The 18,258-nt window shown below is 37.3% G+C and overlaps 1 protein-coding gene across 1 annotated transcript in view; it reads left to right on the top strand.

The window, feature by feature from the left end:
- Positions 1–18,258, top strand: part of LOC114241343 (galactokinase) — a 31,531-nt gene that overhangs the window by 4,509 nt on the left and 8,764 nt on the right. The window contains exons 2-6 of the mRNA XM_028172151.2: positions 7,472–7,639; positions 10,894–11,077; positions 11,886–12,012; positions 13,190–13,315; positions 17,352–17,533. Coding sequence (XP_028027952.2) covers positions 7,472–7,639; positions 10,894–11,077; positions 11,886–12,012; positions 13,190–13,315; positions 17,352–17,533 — 787 coding nt within the window. The remainder of the gene's footprint in view (positions 1–7,471; positions 7,640–10,893; positions 11,078–11,885; positions 12,013–13,189; positions 13,316–17,351; positions 17,534–18,258) is intronic.

The following is an 18,258-nucleotide window of genomic DNA, read 5'->3' as shown; positions in this document are numbered from 1 at the left end:
AGAATTTGGTCAACATTGTATATTAATATATAAACAACAAGTTAGTAATATTATTTATTTCTTATTGGTGCATAAAAATATCAGCTTTTTTACTTTTTCTACCGAAAGCCTGTTACGTAGGTCAGAAATAAGTTTAGAAATTTTGAAAAAAAATTTTGAATTTTTTTGGAAAAAATCCTCTCACATGGTACTGAGGTGGCTAGTGGGTACACAACATCTATAATATTATGATCCACGAACCGTTTGTTTAGAAAGTCATTTCGATTCAAATCAAACTTCATAAAAAAAAATAAAAAATCAAACTTTTATTTAAATTTTGAGAAGTCCGTAGAAGATAATTAAATACCACCGCAAAAATATATTGTCATCATAATTTATTACGTAAAAACACTTAATTTAGTTGTGGCAGTATTACATTTTGTGTAAAAAAAAATTAATTTATGAAATTGGTAAACAATACCGTAAATGGTAAATAATACAATAATTGGTACCGTACCTACTTTCGTTTTTCAAATCATCGTTTTAAAACCAACTAATTCAAAGGAAACAGAAAATAAAATTAAAATAATGAAAATAAAGCTCACCGATTTTATTCCAATAAATGTAAAAATGCACTATTTTGCCTTGAGTAGAATCTTTAGTTGAATCAAGAAATGAAGGTTCAAACATTAAAAAGGAATGCATTTAAAAATTCCCACTAGCATCTTTGACATGTAAAAAGTTGAATTAAAAAATAGTCCTTATACTCATAATGATATGTACTTATTTTCATTGCTCAATATGTAAACATGTAGTTTATCTCACTTACTCTTAGCGCATGCAGTATTGTTATGAATGTGATAGACAGATATCCGCGAGACACGTACGGCGTATGCCAGTATATTTTCGAGTGATAGATACAACCCGACCGATGTGAGTTGGCTAATATTATGAATAGAGTAATACGGAATATTAGCATATCAGAATTCGACGGATTACCGATACACGAATACAAGATGTATTACGAATATCATAATGAATACTAATATATCGGTCTCACCCTTATTCATAGACCTATATAGTAGGGACACGACATATTGTTCTATACGTACAATTGCTTATATAAATAGCACCCATTTTGAAGGCACATACATAAACATATATCTATCTCGCTCTTACTCAGCACTTTAACTCGCAGGAAAACAATATAACAGTATTTCAGTGCGTACATAAAATGAAACATGAATATACGTAAATGTCTCCGTCTCCGTCTAATGGGGCCGAAAATCCGCCATGTTTAGCGCGCCAAATGTCATTGTCACGTCAGTTCGGCCGTCTGTTTTGGGTTGTACATTATTTATTGACTTTGATATCGATTTAATATGATTGCTTATCTAAAATTTCTTATTTTATCATGCTTAAAACATACAAAAATAATAATTAAAACATATTTTATAGGATCTCAAGAAAGTCGTCGGAACTATTTAAATAAAATAGTTTTATAACACTATTGTCAACTCGTTAAATATTTATTAATTAAGTGATTTTAGAGAGGAAGTCACAAGGAATGACGTTTGTAATTTTATTAACGAATAAATGTTCTGTAGGTGTTTTTTTTTTATCAGGCGGTCCCTTGATAAGTTTAAAATTTGAATCACTCTCAAGTGAGAGTGATTCAAATGGTGCGGCGTACCTTCCTTGAGGTGCGCTGCGGTAATGTGTTACGGACTTTAGAGTCAGCAAAACAATTAAAATAGATTGTAATAGTCTAAGAAAAACACGTACTCAAAATACGATAACATTCAGCATGCTAGAAATGGGCAGATGGCACTGTACTACGCCATATCTTTATGTTTTGCGGCAAACGACAACTTTATAAAATCAGTGTAGCAAATTTTAAAAATCGTCATATCGTTTACTTGGCAAATTTGAAGCACGAACTCGTCTTAGATTTCACATAATATCTAAATCACATCATCTTTGCACATAACAATATACTTACTTCCTATTAAGTATAAATTTTACAAATACATTCACTCAACAATATTTAAAATAAAATGAGCCAAGCACGTTTATCGATAAAACCTACTAACATTAAAATCTTCTGGGCAGCACTAAAACCGCCATGTTTTGTGGCCAGATGACGTCACAGCATAGACCTATATAGTAGGGACACGACATATTGTTCTATACGTACAATTGCTTATATAAATAGCACCCATTTTGAAGGCATATACATAAACATATATCTATCTCGTTCTTACTCAGCACGTTAACTCGCAGGAAAACAATATAACAGTATTTCAGTGCGTACATAAAATGAAACATGAATATACGTAAATGTCTCCGTCTCCGTCTAATCAGGCCGAAAATCCGCCATGTTTAGCGCGCCAAATGTCATTGTCACGTCAGTTCGGCCGTCTGTTTTGGGTTGTACATTATTTATTGACTTTGATATCGATTTAATATGATTGCTTATATAAAATTTCTTATTTTATCATGCTTAAAACATACAAAAATAATAATTAAAACATATTTTATAGGATCTCAAGAAAGTCGTCGGAACTATTTAAATAAAATAGTTTTATAACACTATTGTCAACTCGTTAAATATTTAATAATTAAGTGATTTTAGAGAGGAAGTCACAAGGAATGACGTTTGTAATTTTATTAACGAATAAATGTTCTGTAGGTGTTTTTTTTTTTATCAGGCGGTCCTTTGATAAGTTTAAAATTTGAATCACTCTCAAGTGAGAGTGATTCAAATTTTACGTTGACGTTTCATTTCCATAGGTTTCCTACTTCAGTGCGTCCACTGAAGTAGGAAACCTATGGAAATGAAACGTCAACAAAAAATTCGTGCCACTGTGACGTCATCTGGCCACAAAACATGGCGGTTTTAGTGCTGCCCAGAAGATTTTAATGTTAGTAGGTTTTATCGATAAACGTTCTTGGCTTATTTTATTTTAAATATTGTTGAGTATGAATGTATTTGTAGAATTTATACTTTAATAGGGATTAATTATATTGTTATGTGCAAAGATGATGTGATTTAGATATTATGTGAAATCTAAGACGAGTTCGTGCTTCAAATTTTCCAAGTAAACGATATGACGATTTTTTAAATTTGCTACACTGATTTTATAAAGGTGTCGTTTGCCGCAAAACATAAAGATATGGCATATTACAGTGCCATCAGCCCATATCTAGCATGCTGAATGTTATCGTATTTTGAGTACGTGTTTTTCTTAGACTATTACAATCTATTTTAATTGTTTTGCTGACTCTAAAGTCCGTAACAGACTACCGCAGTGCACCTCAAGGAAGGTGCACCGCACCATTTGAATCACTCTCACTTGAGAGTGATTTAAATTTTAAACTTATCAAGGGACCGCCTGATAAAAAAAACACCTACAGAACATTTATTCGTTAATGAAATTACAAACGTCATTCCTTGTGACTTCCTCTCTAAAATCACTTAATTAATAAATATTTAAAGAATTTACAATAGTGTTTTACTCACTGCGGAATAAAACTATTTTATTTAAATAGTTCCGAAGAGATTTTGTCGGTAGCCTTTTTCCCGAAATATCTAAACAGAATGTCTAAATATGTTTTGATGACATATTTTAAAGAGGTATTTATGATTAGTGTCATGATGAATAGATTCCGACCGAAAAATGGTGTCCGATATTTCGGATTCAAATATATTATTAAGTGTATAATCTATGTTTCGGATGAGGGCTCCATAATGAATTTAAATATATTATATAGATAATAGTTTTGGGGCATCGACCTTCTTGAGATCCTATAAAATATGTTTTAATTATTATTTTTGTATGTTTTAAGCATGATAAAATTAGAAATTTTATATAAGCAATCATATTAAATCGATATCAAAGTCAATAAATAATGTACAACCCAAAACAGACGGCCAAACTGACGTGACAATGACATTTGGCGCGCTAAACATGGCGGATTTTCGGCCTCATTAGACGGAGACGGAGACATTTACGTATATTCATGTTTCATTTTATGTACACACTGAAATACTGTTATATTGTTTTCCTGCGAGTTAAAGTGCTGAGTAAGAACGAGATAGATATATGTTTATGTGTACCTTCAAAATGGGTGCTATTTATATAAGCAATTGTACGTATAGAACAATATGTCGTGTCCCTACTATATAGGTCTATGAGTGCGTCACAGTGGCACGAATTTTTTTGTTGACGTTTCATTTCCATAGGTTTCCTACTTCAGTGATTTGATTACATCCCAAAACTGAGTACCATAATTCTTAAATTCGTCAATAGGCAAAGGGCTTAACCCATACAGCCTTATAGTAAACCTATATGCTGCCAAACGAAAGAGTTGTCTGTGACTTGAACAACAAATAAAAAAAAAATAGCTAATGGTTATAATTCACAGACTTTTTTAGTTTATTTTTATTCAATTCAACATTTATATATTGTAATAATAATTATTACTTAACACCATGAATTATTTAATATTTTTAGATAATAATGATTCCATTAGTAAAAATCTCAATGGTCCAACATTACTCTATTCTTAATTCTTATTCTAAATGGTCAGAGAGTTTTGGCAGCAACCCGAGCGAAGCGTCACTTGAAGTTTTATTTTAATTTTTTTTTATAGTTTATTGTGATGTATAATATATAAATTGGGTGTTGTTTTGTGTTTTAAACGTCAATAATCGTTGTTCACGATTATTGAGGCATTGGAATAAAACTGTGGCTAACATAGCAGTGACTGTTTTTTTTTTTCAAGATAAAAGGTCTGCGGAAACTCACGCTCACTCAATGTGCTATTCATCGAGTTGACGTCAAAACTCCCAAAAAGCAATAAAAAGAGATACACCGGCTTTTTATTGACATAAAAATAATTTAACTACGACAGACTAGGCTGTATAGGCTACGCTCTGTGCCTGCTTATTGGCGAATTTAGAAACAACAACAACAATATCGTTGCCGGCTTCCGGATTTAAGCCGGTAAATAAGGGCTTATTTCTAGCAACATTAACCACAATTAACTTATTTAATACTGTAAATAATTATGAGAGCGATTATTGATTTCGAAGAAAACAATTAACGACTTAATTTTGGTTTTTTTTTTTGTTGCTTAGATGGTTGGACTAGCTCACAGCCCACCTGGTGTTAAGTGGTTACTGGAGCCCATAGACATCTACAACGTAAATGCGCCACCCACCTTGAGATATACCTAAGCTGTAAGGTCTCAGTATAGTTACAACGGCTGCCCCACCCTGCAAACCGAAATGCATTACTGCTTCACGGCAGAAATAGGCAGGGCGGTGGTACCTACCCGCGCGGACTCACAACAGGTCCTACCACCAGTAATTACGCAAATTATAATTTTGCGGGTTTCACTTTTATTACACGATGTTATTCCTTCACCGTGGAAGTCAATCGTGAACATTTGTTGAGTACGTATTTCATTAGAAAAATTGGTACCCGCCTGCGGGATTCGAACACCGGTGCATCGCTTCAACACGAATGCACCGGACGTCTTATCTTTTAGGCCACGACGACTTCAACTGCTGCGACTGCAGAAAAAAACAGATTTCTCTTAAACCTGGGTGAGAATATAAAAATCGTTTTCTGAATATGAAACGATATTTCTTTGTCTATCAAATTAAGTTAAAACCATCATGACGCGACAATTTTTTTTAGGGGCCCAAACGCCCATAGAAAATGGGCATTTTCCTTTCAAATTTCTTTGACAAAAGAATTGAGTACGATGAGGTGTGATTTACCCCGAGCCCGTCTCATCGAATCAATCAACTAGAGAAATATAATATTTATTTCTAACACGACGAATTAATGTCACTCTTGAAATGTTTCAAAATGGAGGGGTTCTTTTTGTATAGATGGGAGATTTCACGGCCCACAGTTGTTAAGTGGTTACTGGGGATAATAGACATGATATGTTCTGGCACCTGTAATTACGCATACGTGTTTTTTTTTGCTCAGATGTGTGGACTAGCTCACGGCCCACCTGGTGTTATATAGTTACTGGACCCCATAGACACCTACAATGTAAATTTCGCCACCCACCTCGAGACATGAGTTCTTAGGTCTCAGTTTTAACAGTATAACGGCTGCCCCGCCCTTCAATACTAAACGCATTACTGCTTTACGGCAAGAATTATAATAGGCAGGGCGGTGGTACCTACCCGCGCGGACTCACAAGACGTCCTACCACTAGTAAATTTTATCGGTTAGTTTTTTTTATCAGAAATACAATTATTTAAAAAAGCGCCTTCAATGCATACTATACGTAAGACGAATCCTAATGGTCGAACCAGGATGGATGAACCCATATTGTTGCACAGTAATCCACATATCATTGACTTGCAAATTTTCAAATCAATTTGTGTTTAAATGTAGATTAAGGTCAGGCTTAAAAAGATAGTTATACGAGTGAAATTATCATGATATTGATCTTTAAAATGCCATAAGTCGACTTACTTATGTCTATTTGATGCGTTAATGACGGATTAAGTTGTGAGTGATGCCTCACAAAAGTACCTCCTCTATACATTTAGAGATTTTGAGTGTAGACAGTTTTCGAGGTTGTTTAGGTGTGTGAGCTTCTTAATTCTACCATAAATTTTGAACATGGATGAATAAGATATCGTTTTAACCCACTGAGTTTCTCGCCGGATTTTCTTAGTGGGTCGTGAATCCGATTCAGTGTTAGATTTTTCGATGTACTGCTCTTGCTAGGGCCAGAGTTAGCAAATTCTCTCAGGTTGAGCCTGTGAGCTCACCTACCCGTCCGGGCGTAGCTAGAATAGCTCCTTAGTTTACTTAGCGAAAAAAAGATAAAAAAAAACATTACATTATCCCGTGCTACACTGACTATAATTTATCTCAAGGTCTTAGAATCTCTAAAAGTGATTTTCAAATACAGCATGACATCCATCCGATTAACTTGAAAATTGGCAGACGCATCAACGACTGATGAGAATACAATAATTCTATAACTTAGATACCTTTACTTGACACACGTCACATGACACGACACATATCTAGTCAAGCTCGTACGTTGGTCAGCAGAGTTCGGTGTGCGTAGTGAGAGCTTTTTAACGTTCTCGATAACATAAAAGTTAACTCAAAACTGTATGGAGTTGGAACGTTTGCATACGTTTGTCGCTAGGGGCGCAGTTCCTTTAAGCACGCGGTTCGTAAGTCTCTCGACACGTCCGCGCGCTTGGTAAGCCCGTGTAGCAGTAGTTGTCACAGAACACAAGACATTTGACAGATGCCTGAATCTCCATCAAGACAAATTCAAGATAAGCTTTCCATATATACGGGTTAGGAACATTAAGGCTCCCCGCACACGTCTGAAAAAAAGAAATAATAATAATAATGAACAATAACTTACTAGATCTATGAAATATTTGTCTTAAAATTATGTGCTTCATAAAATATGTAATTCTATTGTTTTACAGATGAATTGCGAAGCGATACCGAAAGGCGAGGCGGCGTTGTTGCGACAGGCCACTGAAAGATTCATTGTCGCATACGGCAGACAACCGGAAGTCGCTGCAGCAGCGCCGGGACGCGTCAACCTCATCGGGGAACACGTTGACTATTGCGAAGGCTTCGTTCTACCAGTGGTTTGTGATTTATTTACTGACAAACAGTTTTTTTTTATTGCTTAGATGGGTGGACGAACTCACAGCCTACTCGGTGTTAAGTGGTAACTGGAGCCCATAGACATCTACAACGTAAATGCGCCACCTACCTTGAGATATAAGTTCTAAGGTCTCAAGTATAGTTACAACGGCTGCCCCGCCCTTTAAACCGGAACGCATTACTGCTTCACGGCAGAAATAGGCAGGGTGGTGGTACCTACCCGCGCGGACTCACAAGAGGTCCTACCACCAGTAAAGTTTCATTCATAACGTCCGCTACATATCTAAAACCTTCAGCTGTGTTCAATAAAACAAATCCCGCCAAAAATCTGAATCGCGTTAACGAGTTATAGTCGATAATTTGGCCCAAATAAAATTCCACCACAAAAGTTTTCGGACCAGAGTCCGTGTACTGACCCAAAACGGATATCAGGGCAAAATCTAAGCTTCGTATATACAGGTTTATTCGTAATTGAATAGGATATTATGTTCAATACATACAGTTGTGGCGGTAGCTATCATACAACGCAAGATATTTGATAGATGCCTGAATCCCACTTCTGACACACAATTTGTAGGTTACGCCGAAGGCAAAATCTTCCACCGAGCCGGTGAAATTGTTCGGTAGACCGACGCGACGGTCCGAATATTGTTGTTCGGAACTCGTATATGTGCAAGCTTATCTTGAAAATGTCGTAAGCGAGATTCAAGCATCTGTCAAATATCTTGCGTTGTATGATGGCTACCGCCACACAGTGACTGTTGTGTAACAATGAAGAGCTCCTGGTAACTCCTCGCGCCATTTTATCCGTGCGATCCTGGGGTCGACGACTCCTATAAGCCATAGCCTCGTTAATTGAAATCTGTATTGTCAATTTGTCACACGCAGATTATTTGATAATAAATTACCTGTTGAATGATATCACTAAATTGTTTTCAAAAGTTATATATATATATTTTTTATCAATATTATGAAAGTGAAGTTGAGTTATTAGTTCTCCCTTATCTCATCTGGATATGGATGTGAAACTTGTCAAATATAATGTTTTGACGACGCCGAGAATAACAATGACTGATTAATGTTTAACAATGTTAAAATACTGAGAGCAGATGCTCTCATTATTTCAATTAATTTTAGTGCTCCGTATATTCGATGGGAAATCTTAGGTTTTCGAAGGATCATTGTCGTGTCTGTCTGTAAATCCGTCGTAGGGACATTCTGCGGATAATTGTTTTAGTGGATTTTTCTTGTGTTTTCCAATATCTCAATAACACTAAGGATCGCCCTCCAGGCTAATTTGAAGATTTTCGGAAATTTTCATAGAAATCGGTCTAGCCGTTTCGCAGTCTATATTTCTATAAACATTGGAGCTCTAGCGTGTGATGTAATTTATGGATGAACCCTTATGAGTATTGCAAATATTTGTAAAATGTTGAAAACGTAATAAACGAACTAAATTCTTAAACACAGAAAGTATATCTATGTTGTATTGTTTTTAATATCAACGAAAACGGAAAATTCGTTTGAAAATTTTCCTTTCAAAGGAGCTTAAAATTTTGAAACAGAAACGGAAAATAGGATTCCAAACATTCCAAAGTTGTATAAGATAATTGAAATGAAAACATTTAATAGTTAAGTTATCACGATAAGCGGATTGGTACGGGTACGTTAGCTTGCCTCGCACAGCTGGCAAACAATATAGTTAATTAACTGTTCTATCGGAGGGGGGAGCTTTGATGAAAATTTTCAAAGGAAATGATTATTTTCGACAAAATAGCTCATGTTTGGGGGGTGTGGGTTGTATGGAATTGCAAAGACGTTAAATGACATCTACTAATCGACTCCGCTACACTCTCGCTTGAGCTTCCGAACTCTGTCTGAGACTTCAACCAGAAGTCTGGCCGACGAAATGGGAGTACACGTCGGCCGTCACGATACGGGGTCCTGCTAGGTCACTGCCACCAGGACTTTGGAAAGGGATAGTGTTAAGCTTATTTTTTTAATACGCTTTTATTAGCTTCAGACGTAGAGTGTTAGTATGTAACGAAATCTTTGAATATGATTTTGACCCCCTTCAAAACGTCAGATTAACACGAAATTTGGCATACTTATTAATTAAAGGACCGATGACAGTTCAATATTAAAAAAAAATCCTGGTAAGCACTCCACGCTTTTTTTACAATAAAATCATTTTTTCTTACACTATTTTTAATTCAAATTTATTAAAATTTATTTTCTATTTTTTTGTTGGATTTTTTATAAGAGTGTATTTTTTTAGTTTCTTTAAAGTATTATTTATTTATTTTTCTTTGTGAGCTTAAATAATCTGATGTCCCATCTGATGTTACATACTTACTTAAATCCATATATTGATAGGCGCCTATGAGTCCAGATGTACCACCACCAACCCTCTGTTCTGGTTTTATTGATAAAACTGATGGAAGATGTATCTAACCGTTGGGCTGGGCAGGGGCAGCCGTTGTACTGTTATAAGTGAGATCTTACAACTCATGTCTCAAGGTGGGTGGCAGCATTTACCTTTTAGATGTCTATAGGCTCTGGTAACCACTTCAGATCAGGTGGGTGGGTGGAGTTCGTCCACCCATCGAAGCTATAAATAAAAAAACCCTGTATAACGGCGGCGGATCATTGCGAAGAATGAAGACCTCTTTCTCTCACACTCTGTCGTCTTATGCTCCGTCTCCTTTTGGGAAATCTACCATCTTCTTCTGGGACTAGTTGCTGCCAGCATCATAGCTAAGACGGTCGGCAGTGATAAGTCGGCAGTTCTTACTGGTGGTAGGACTTCTTGTGAGTCCGCACGGGTAGGTACCATCACTCCGCCTATTTCTACCGTGAAGCAGTAATGTGTTTCGGTTTGAAGGGTGGGGCAGCCGTTGTAACTATACTAAGACCTGAGACCTTATATCTCAAGGTGTGTGGCGCATTTACGTTGTAGATGTCTATGGGCTCCAGGAACCACTTAACACCAGGTGGGCTGTGAGCTCGTCCACCCATCTAAGCAATAATAAAATAAAAAATAAGACTGTCGGCAGTGAAAAGTCCGGCTCTATTTGAGCGACGAGGCATCATACTGTGTGACGCTGCTCTTCTTAGAAGGAGCACGCTGCAAACGAATGCGACGTATCCTCGTCGCTACCACAATAGTGGCACTCCATCATCGCCTTGCTCCCCGCGGTAACTGCTATTTACTATCATGGCAGCATTATTTCAGGCAATACCATTTCTTACCGTCGTCGTGGGATCATACAACATCACAGATGTCTGTCGCGTGATCACAGTGTTGGCGTCTGGTGAGGAGTTGGAAGCCAGTTTCCCTGCCACTGTCAAGGCAGAGCTACGACCAGGTCAACCAGAATGGGCTAATTATATCAAAGGAGTCATCGCCAATTTTCCTAGTAAGTTACTCGACAATCTAGATTCCGTATTGTTTGCTATACGGACAATATACGGTCTATATACGTAACGTAGCTCTAATCAAAACATTTTAATAACTAATATATCTAAAAATGAATTGCTGTTCGTTAGTCTCGCTAAAACTCGAGAACGGCTGGACCGATTTGTCTAATTTTGGACTTGAATTATTTGTTGAAGTCCAGAGCAGGTTTAAAAGGTACATGAAAATGCTCTGAATTAAATAAAAATAACAATTTTGTTTTTCCTTTGATGTGTCCCCCGTCGGACGGATTCCTTTGGTTTGTTTTAAGTATATTTTATACAAAAGTTTAGATCTTTTATTTATCGATTGAGGCACTACGAAGTCTGCCGGGTCAACTAGTAACTATTAAAATCGAAATACTTTCGTATAATTTTGTCAGCAAACAGCAATATTCCTAATATTTCGTGCATCATCTCCAATTGTTACTTTTATATTGACACAAAAATCGATTTCGCGTTGTGAATACCAACACCCACCTCCAGATGGAGTCGAACTCTCATTTACATGGACAAGCGTATGACAGCTTCGCGGCATGAATTGTCAGGAGGCTACCATAATCCATTGTAGCTTCACATCACGTCTTACTTCTTGTAAATTAGCAAATAAATAAAAACCTACAACTATAATTGTTATTACGCCATCTTGTTTCTTAACCGTGAAAGTCGTTTGTGAACATACTGTTAGTAAGTTACGTATTTACTATAAGCACTCATAATACCTATCTAAATTAGCATTTTTCCAATCAACTTTCTTTCATTTGTCCATAGTAAAAGTGAACGGTTTCGATATTGTTGTCGTATCCGACGTGCCGATGGGTTCTGGTGTTTCCAGCAGCGCCGCCATTGAAGTGGCAGTATTCACGCTGCTAGAAGGACTCACGGGAAGGACGGTTAGGTGAGTTCTTTTAAGCTTAGAGGGATAAAGATCAAGTCGTCAATAATATTTATTTATTTATTAAGTTGCACCAACAAAGTGATCATCAATACAAAACATTGATAAATTGACAAAAGTTCATGGCAGATGTCACCTCAATTATACAGTGCATTAACAACAAGAATAAAAAAAAATATATAACTAAGATTTGATTACATTTGGTTGATTGTTTAAAATTAATTTATATTTAATTGGGAAATGATCCGCGACAGATTTTTCCTGTAAGTTGTGAGAAAATTAGAAAAAACATTTATTTCACTTAAAATTAGTTCAGAGCAATCGGACAGCTCCGAAGGAACATTGACGGAGACCGCGCTACCGTGGACTTTATTGTAGTCCCAAAGAATTCTGTTTAAGGGAGAGTAAGCATCTAAATTTGAACGAGCAGGCTTTCTTATAAACGGTTTATATTTCTTCGTTCTTGGTAGGTACTTAGAGGCTGATATTTTTATCTGGGTTAAGAGATTAGGTGTGTCGGTTAACTTCCTACCCAGATTGTAATTCTAAGACAAGTACCATAGAAACCATTTCTGGACACTTTCCAATCGTTTCTTGTATAACTCATAATAAGGATTCCACACAATGCAGCAATATTCTAAGGTACTGCGTACGAGAGCATTATAAATTGTGATCTTAGTGTTTGGTTTTTTGAATTCTTTGCAATTGCGAAATATAAATCTTAATATTTTAAAGCTCTTTCTGGTAATATTTTCAATATGTGTGCTGAATTGCAGCTTACTATCAATGGTCACACCCAGATCCCTAATATCAATCAATGAATCATCATATAGTTCTAATTATAGTTCCGAAGACAAGTCTAGCGTCGTTGCCTAAAGGATAAGACGTCCGTTGCATTCGTTTGTATCTTGCGATGCACCAGTGTTCGAATCCCGCAGGCGGGTACCAATTTTTTTAAATGAAATACGTACTTAACAAATGTTCACGATTGACCTCCACGGTGATGGAATAACATCGTGTAATAAAAATCAAACCTGCAAAATTATAATTTGCGTAATTACTGGTGGTAGCACGCGAAAGTGAGATGCCTCTGGATGGGTTTACCCATGATTATGAACTAGCATCTTCTGGTTCGGTCTGGTTATTGTTTTCCCATTTTAAGTTTGACTATTTTTTGCAGTTTAGTGGAAAAAGCCAAGCTGTGTCAGAAGGCAGAGCACGACTTCCCTGGGATGCCGTGCGGCATCATGGATCAGTACATTGTTACTATGGGCAAAAAGGACCACGCATTACTTATTGACTGCAAGTTAGTCGCATTTGTTAACAATTTTTTTTCCTCGATTGCCGATACATTTTTTTTACCTACCCACATCAGTAACCTATAGGCTTATATTAGCTTCACCGAACGTGAAGTGAATGTGAACGTTTTCACTGGTGGTAGGACCTCTTGTGAGTCCGTACGGGAAGGTACCACCACCCCGCCTATTTATGTCGTGAAGCAGTAATGCTTGTTGTAAGACTTGAGACCTTAGAACTTATAACTCAAGGTGGGTGGCGTATTTAAGTTATAGATGTCTATGGGCTCCAGTAACCGCTTAACACCAGGTGGGCTGTGAACTCGTCTATCTCTCTAAGCAATAAAAAAAACGTGTAGGCGTGCTCACGGACCTGAGAGACTTAGCTAACATTTGCCCTAGCAAGAGCAGTGCTTCGTTAAAACTACTACCGGATCAGAATCGCGACCCGCTGAGAAGGTCCGGTGAGAAACTTAGTGAGCTGTGTCGGTGGGTTAACTTGGACGATGTACTGTTCGTCGCATTCGACGGGTTCGACGAGAATAGTAACCGGTGTTTGGCATGCCTAAAATCACTGAGAGTGGATCGGGAGGATCCGGTTTTAGATTCAGCGAAGCACTACACTTGCTGGGGTTAGTGATAGCAAGTCCTCCCAGATGAAGTCCAGTGAGCTCGCAGAAAACTATTGTCTAATTTTCGAACCGTAAAAGTAATTTTGCTGGTGGTAGGACCTCTTGTGAGTCCGTGCGGGTGGGTACCACCGCCCTGCCTATTTCTGCCGTGAAACAGTAATGCGTTTCGGTTTGAAGGGTGGGGCAGCCGTTGTAACTATACTTGGGACCTTAGAACTTATATTTCAAGGTGGGTGGCGCATTTACGTTGTGGATGTCTATGGGCTCCAGTAACCACTTAACACCGGATGGGCTGTGAGCTCGTCCAACCATCTAAGCAATAAAAAAAGAAAAAAAAAGTCTACAACTACCATTTAATTATTTTTTTCCGGGCCGGGGACAGAACCTCCTACGAGGTCACCGCGCCTAGGGGGCGTTGAGTCTTACATTAAGTACCCTACCTGTACTTTAGGTTATGACAACTTCAAACTATATAATATAACTACTTAATAGCGAACTAAAGAATACTTTTAAAATAAATAGATTAGATAATTAGAACGTAATCCTGATGTTTAACAAGTAATGCTCAAGATAATGATTATTACTTAAGATTACGTTGAATTATGATAAATTATTTTGTGTATTATCTACGCAAGACACTGTGGCTTTATTGTTTCTATAATAAAACCAATTGAATGCTTGCTACTTGCTTTAATTACAATTTACAATGGTTTAGTCGTGATTGTTCTGGGATGAATGTATGAATGTGACCTTTCTCGAAAAGGAAGGATCTTGTGCCAATAATGATTATTGTGAGGTAAATTAAGAATATTGTTGAATGCTGTCAGCTCGCGGTGCCGGTAGTAGTAAATGTTTTGGTATGACGTTTTGGCTAGCTTGCTGTGCTAAACGAGTCAGGCGCCGCGACAGTATAATATGTCGTTTATCAAATACGTCCTAACGTGAAATTTTTGGCTGATTCGAACGATATGCGATTTGTTTAGTTTAGCCTTTAGTTTAGTCTATTTTGAAACATCCTTTATTGGTGCTCCACTTGTATTGGTCTCACCGTGATGAAGCTTATAGCGGTACAGTAGTTCCTGAGATTAGCGCGTTCAAACAAATAAAATCTTCCTCTTTGTAACATTAGTATAGATTATTCAAATACCAACAAAATAAAACAATTCATATTATAATTTCATAGCTCGCGTTCTCGACAAGAATTAACGAAAAATCTTGAATAAAAAAACCAAATCTATTTTATTATTTTTGAGCTGCTAACATCCGAACTAACGAATTAGGTAACAATTTCAAGAGGGCGTAGATGATTAAATCAGAAACAATCGTCTGCAGCGTAAATGCTCAAAAGAGTCCCCAGGAAATTTGATAAAATTTCCTTTGATTCGTTATTACTGTTTTTTTCGTTTTTAGAAGTTCTCGAATTTAATTTACGGTAATATTAATTTTATTGTTTGTAGCAATACAATCGAAATTTTGTATTTACAATATCGTCTTGTTTCGGTTCCACAAACAACTGTTCACGCTATTAAAATGTAACGACAATAAAAAATTTAATGGTAGGAATGGAATGATTTTTGTCACGATTCGGAAATTTAATTCTGTAGACCGTTACGCCACTCGCTAATGTCATTATAATAAATAAATAAATAAATAAATATGGTTAATTTTTTTTTTATTGCTTAGATTGATGGACGAGCTCACAGCCCACCTGATGTTAAGTGGTTACTGGAGCCCATAGACATCTACAACGTAAATGCGCCACCCATCTTGAGATATAAGTTCTAAGGTTTCAGTATAGTTACGACGGCTACCCCACCCTTCGAACCGAAACGCATTACTGCTTCACGGCGGAAATAGGCGGGGTGGTGGTACCTACCCGTGCGGACTCCCAAGAGGTCCTACCACCAGTGATTACGCAAATTATAATTTTGCGGGTTTGATTTTTATTACACGATGTTATTCCTTCACCGGATAAGCCAATCGTGAACATTTGTTGAGTACGTATTTCATTAGAAAAATTGGTACCCGCCTGTGGGACTCGAACACCGGTGCATCGCTACATACGAATGCACCGGACGTTTTATCCTTTAGGCCACGACGACTTATAACCCTACGTGGAGCGCTGAAGTAATTATGTCGATTTCTCTCGTCGATCTTCTTGCTAAGGCGCCGGAATATCTAGTAGACTCTGGGAGAACGAATCTGAACATACTGAAAATAAATCTATTTTTAAGAGACCTAAAGACTTAAACATACATTATCAAACAAAAGAAGGCAAAGTTAGGTAGCCTAAGCGCTTCGTGAGAGAAATCGTCTAATTTGAAAATGACCTACACGGCAGTCAACGTGTTTAACTTTAACCACCGGTGACTTGGGTAGCAGACACCACAACACACAATATACGACCCAGGCGACGGCTCACCCTCGACCGGGTATCCATAAATGGATAACCCAGCGTTAAAAAAAAAAAAAGGCGACGGGTCAAGGCATAGCCGCTATTACTCGAAACATATCTTGTTGGATCCCCGGATTCACTCTCGGTGCTTTTAGGCCCCTCAAGCACCAGTTACCGTCCTCTATAATTCATTGATTAGGAGGATGAGTTCGACGAGCGAGGATGTGTTAGCCACATACACAAACCCCTGACTTTCTCGCCGAATCTTCCCGCACATCAACACGCTCTCATTGTTTGTCTATTTATCTGCATCACCAGATAGCTCATGTTCAATCGCTTGATCATATATTAGGGCTTTAAATACATGAGACTATAGGTAGGTACATCAAAACTCTTGTGTGACTATTCACTAAGTAGAAATCGGAAAGGAACACTCTGAACTACCGTGATTTTTTTATTGGTTAGATGGGAGGACGAGCTCACAGCCCACCTGGTGTTAAGTGGTTACTGGAGCCCATAGACATCTACAACGTAAATGCGCCACCGACCTTGAGATATAAGTTGTAAGATCTCAGTATAGTTACAACGGTTGCCCCACCTTTCAAACCGAAAAGCACTACTGCTTCAGGGCAGAAATAGGCGGGGTGGTGGTACCTACCCGTGCGGACTCACAAGAGTTCCTACCACCAGTAATTACGCAAATTATAATTTTGCGGGTTTGATTGATTGATTGCGGGATTCGAACACCGGTGCATCGCTCGATACGAATGCACCGGACGACTTATCCTTTAGGCCACGACGACACGGATCGACTTAAGGCTCATCCAGTAGTCTGAAACAATTGCAATAGGGCGATTTAACTACGAGACCGAAAGTACTGAATAATATTCATTGTAATACCCACGGTAGCATGATACTCACGAAGGCTCAGGAACCAGACTCAAAAGCGTTTTACTGGCTTAGGTCGTGAGCTTACGATCACCCCCAAATCAGGAAGTGAATTTGAAACCTCTTTTCCAGGTCTTTGGAAGCAAAGCAGGTGCCGATTAAAATGGATAATATATGTATACTAGTGATCAACTCCAACGTGAAGCATCGGTTGACGGGAAGCGAGTACCCTCAGAGGAGGGCTCAGTGTCAAGAAGCGGCTTGTCAACTGGGATTGACATCTTTGAGGGCGGCAAATATGCAGGATTTAGACAGTAAGTAATTTAAGCGGTAGGCAGCGGCTTGGCTCTGCCCCTGGCATTGCTGAAGTCTACGGGCAACGGTAACCACTCACCATCAGGTGGGCCGTATGCTCGTCTGCCTACAGGGCAATAAAAAAAAATAAAAAAAATAGTTCTTTACTAACAGGTGAGTTCCATAGTTCGTGCGGGAAGCAATTGATGCAGTCCATTTACATTAAAAATCACAATGATACGAGAAGTTTACACATTTGACTTGCCTATTTTAAAGAAGAAAATTAAACTTAATAAATATGAATTAAAAATAGTATAAGAAAAAATGTTTTTATTGTAAAAAAAGCGTGGGATGCATGGTATCAGTAGGTAGTTATAAATATTTTATGAACATATATGAGTAGAAGGGTTATTTTGATAATATCCTGAAAAGCATCCCACGCTTTTTTTACAATAAAATCATTTTTTCTTACACTATTTTTAATTCAAATTTATTAAACTTTATTTTAAATTTTTTAGTTGTTTTTTCTATAAAAGCGTATTTTGATAGTTTTTTTAAACTATTATTTATTGTAGCGACTTTTTATTGTAAAGCTCGCGTCAGCTCATTACTGAGGGTCATGATTCGTCAGATGAGCGTATTAAAAATCGATTTCGTTCGTTTGCTTTAAAATTTTAACAACAAAACTAGGTTAAATGACGAATATTATAAAGTATTTTTCTTACATATAAACTAATTGAAATAA

The sequence above is a fragment of the Bombyx mandarina genome, chromosome 17 (genome assembly GCF_030267445.1).
Source record: "Bombyx mandarina strain Sakado chromosome 17, ASM3026744v2".
NCBI lineage: Eukaryota > Metazoa > Arthropoda > Insecta > Lepidoptera > Bombycidae > Bombyx > Bombyx mandarina.
Note: the sequence above shows the minus strand (reverse complement) of the source record. Positions and strands in the feature narration are given on the sequence as shown.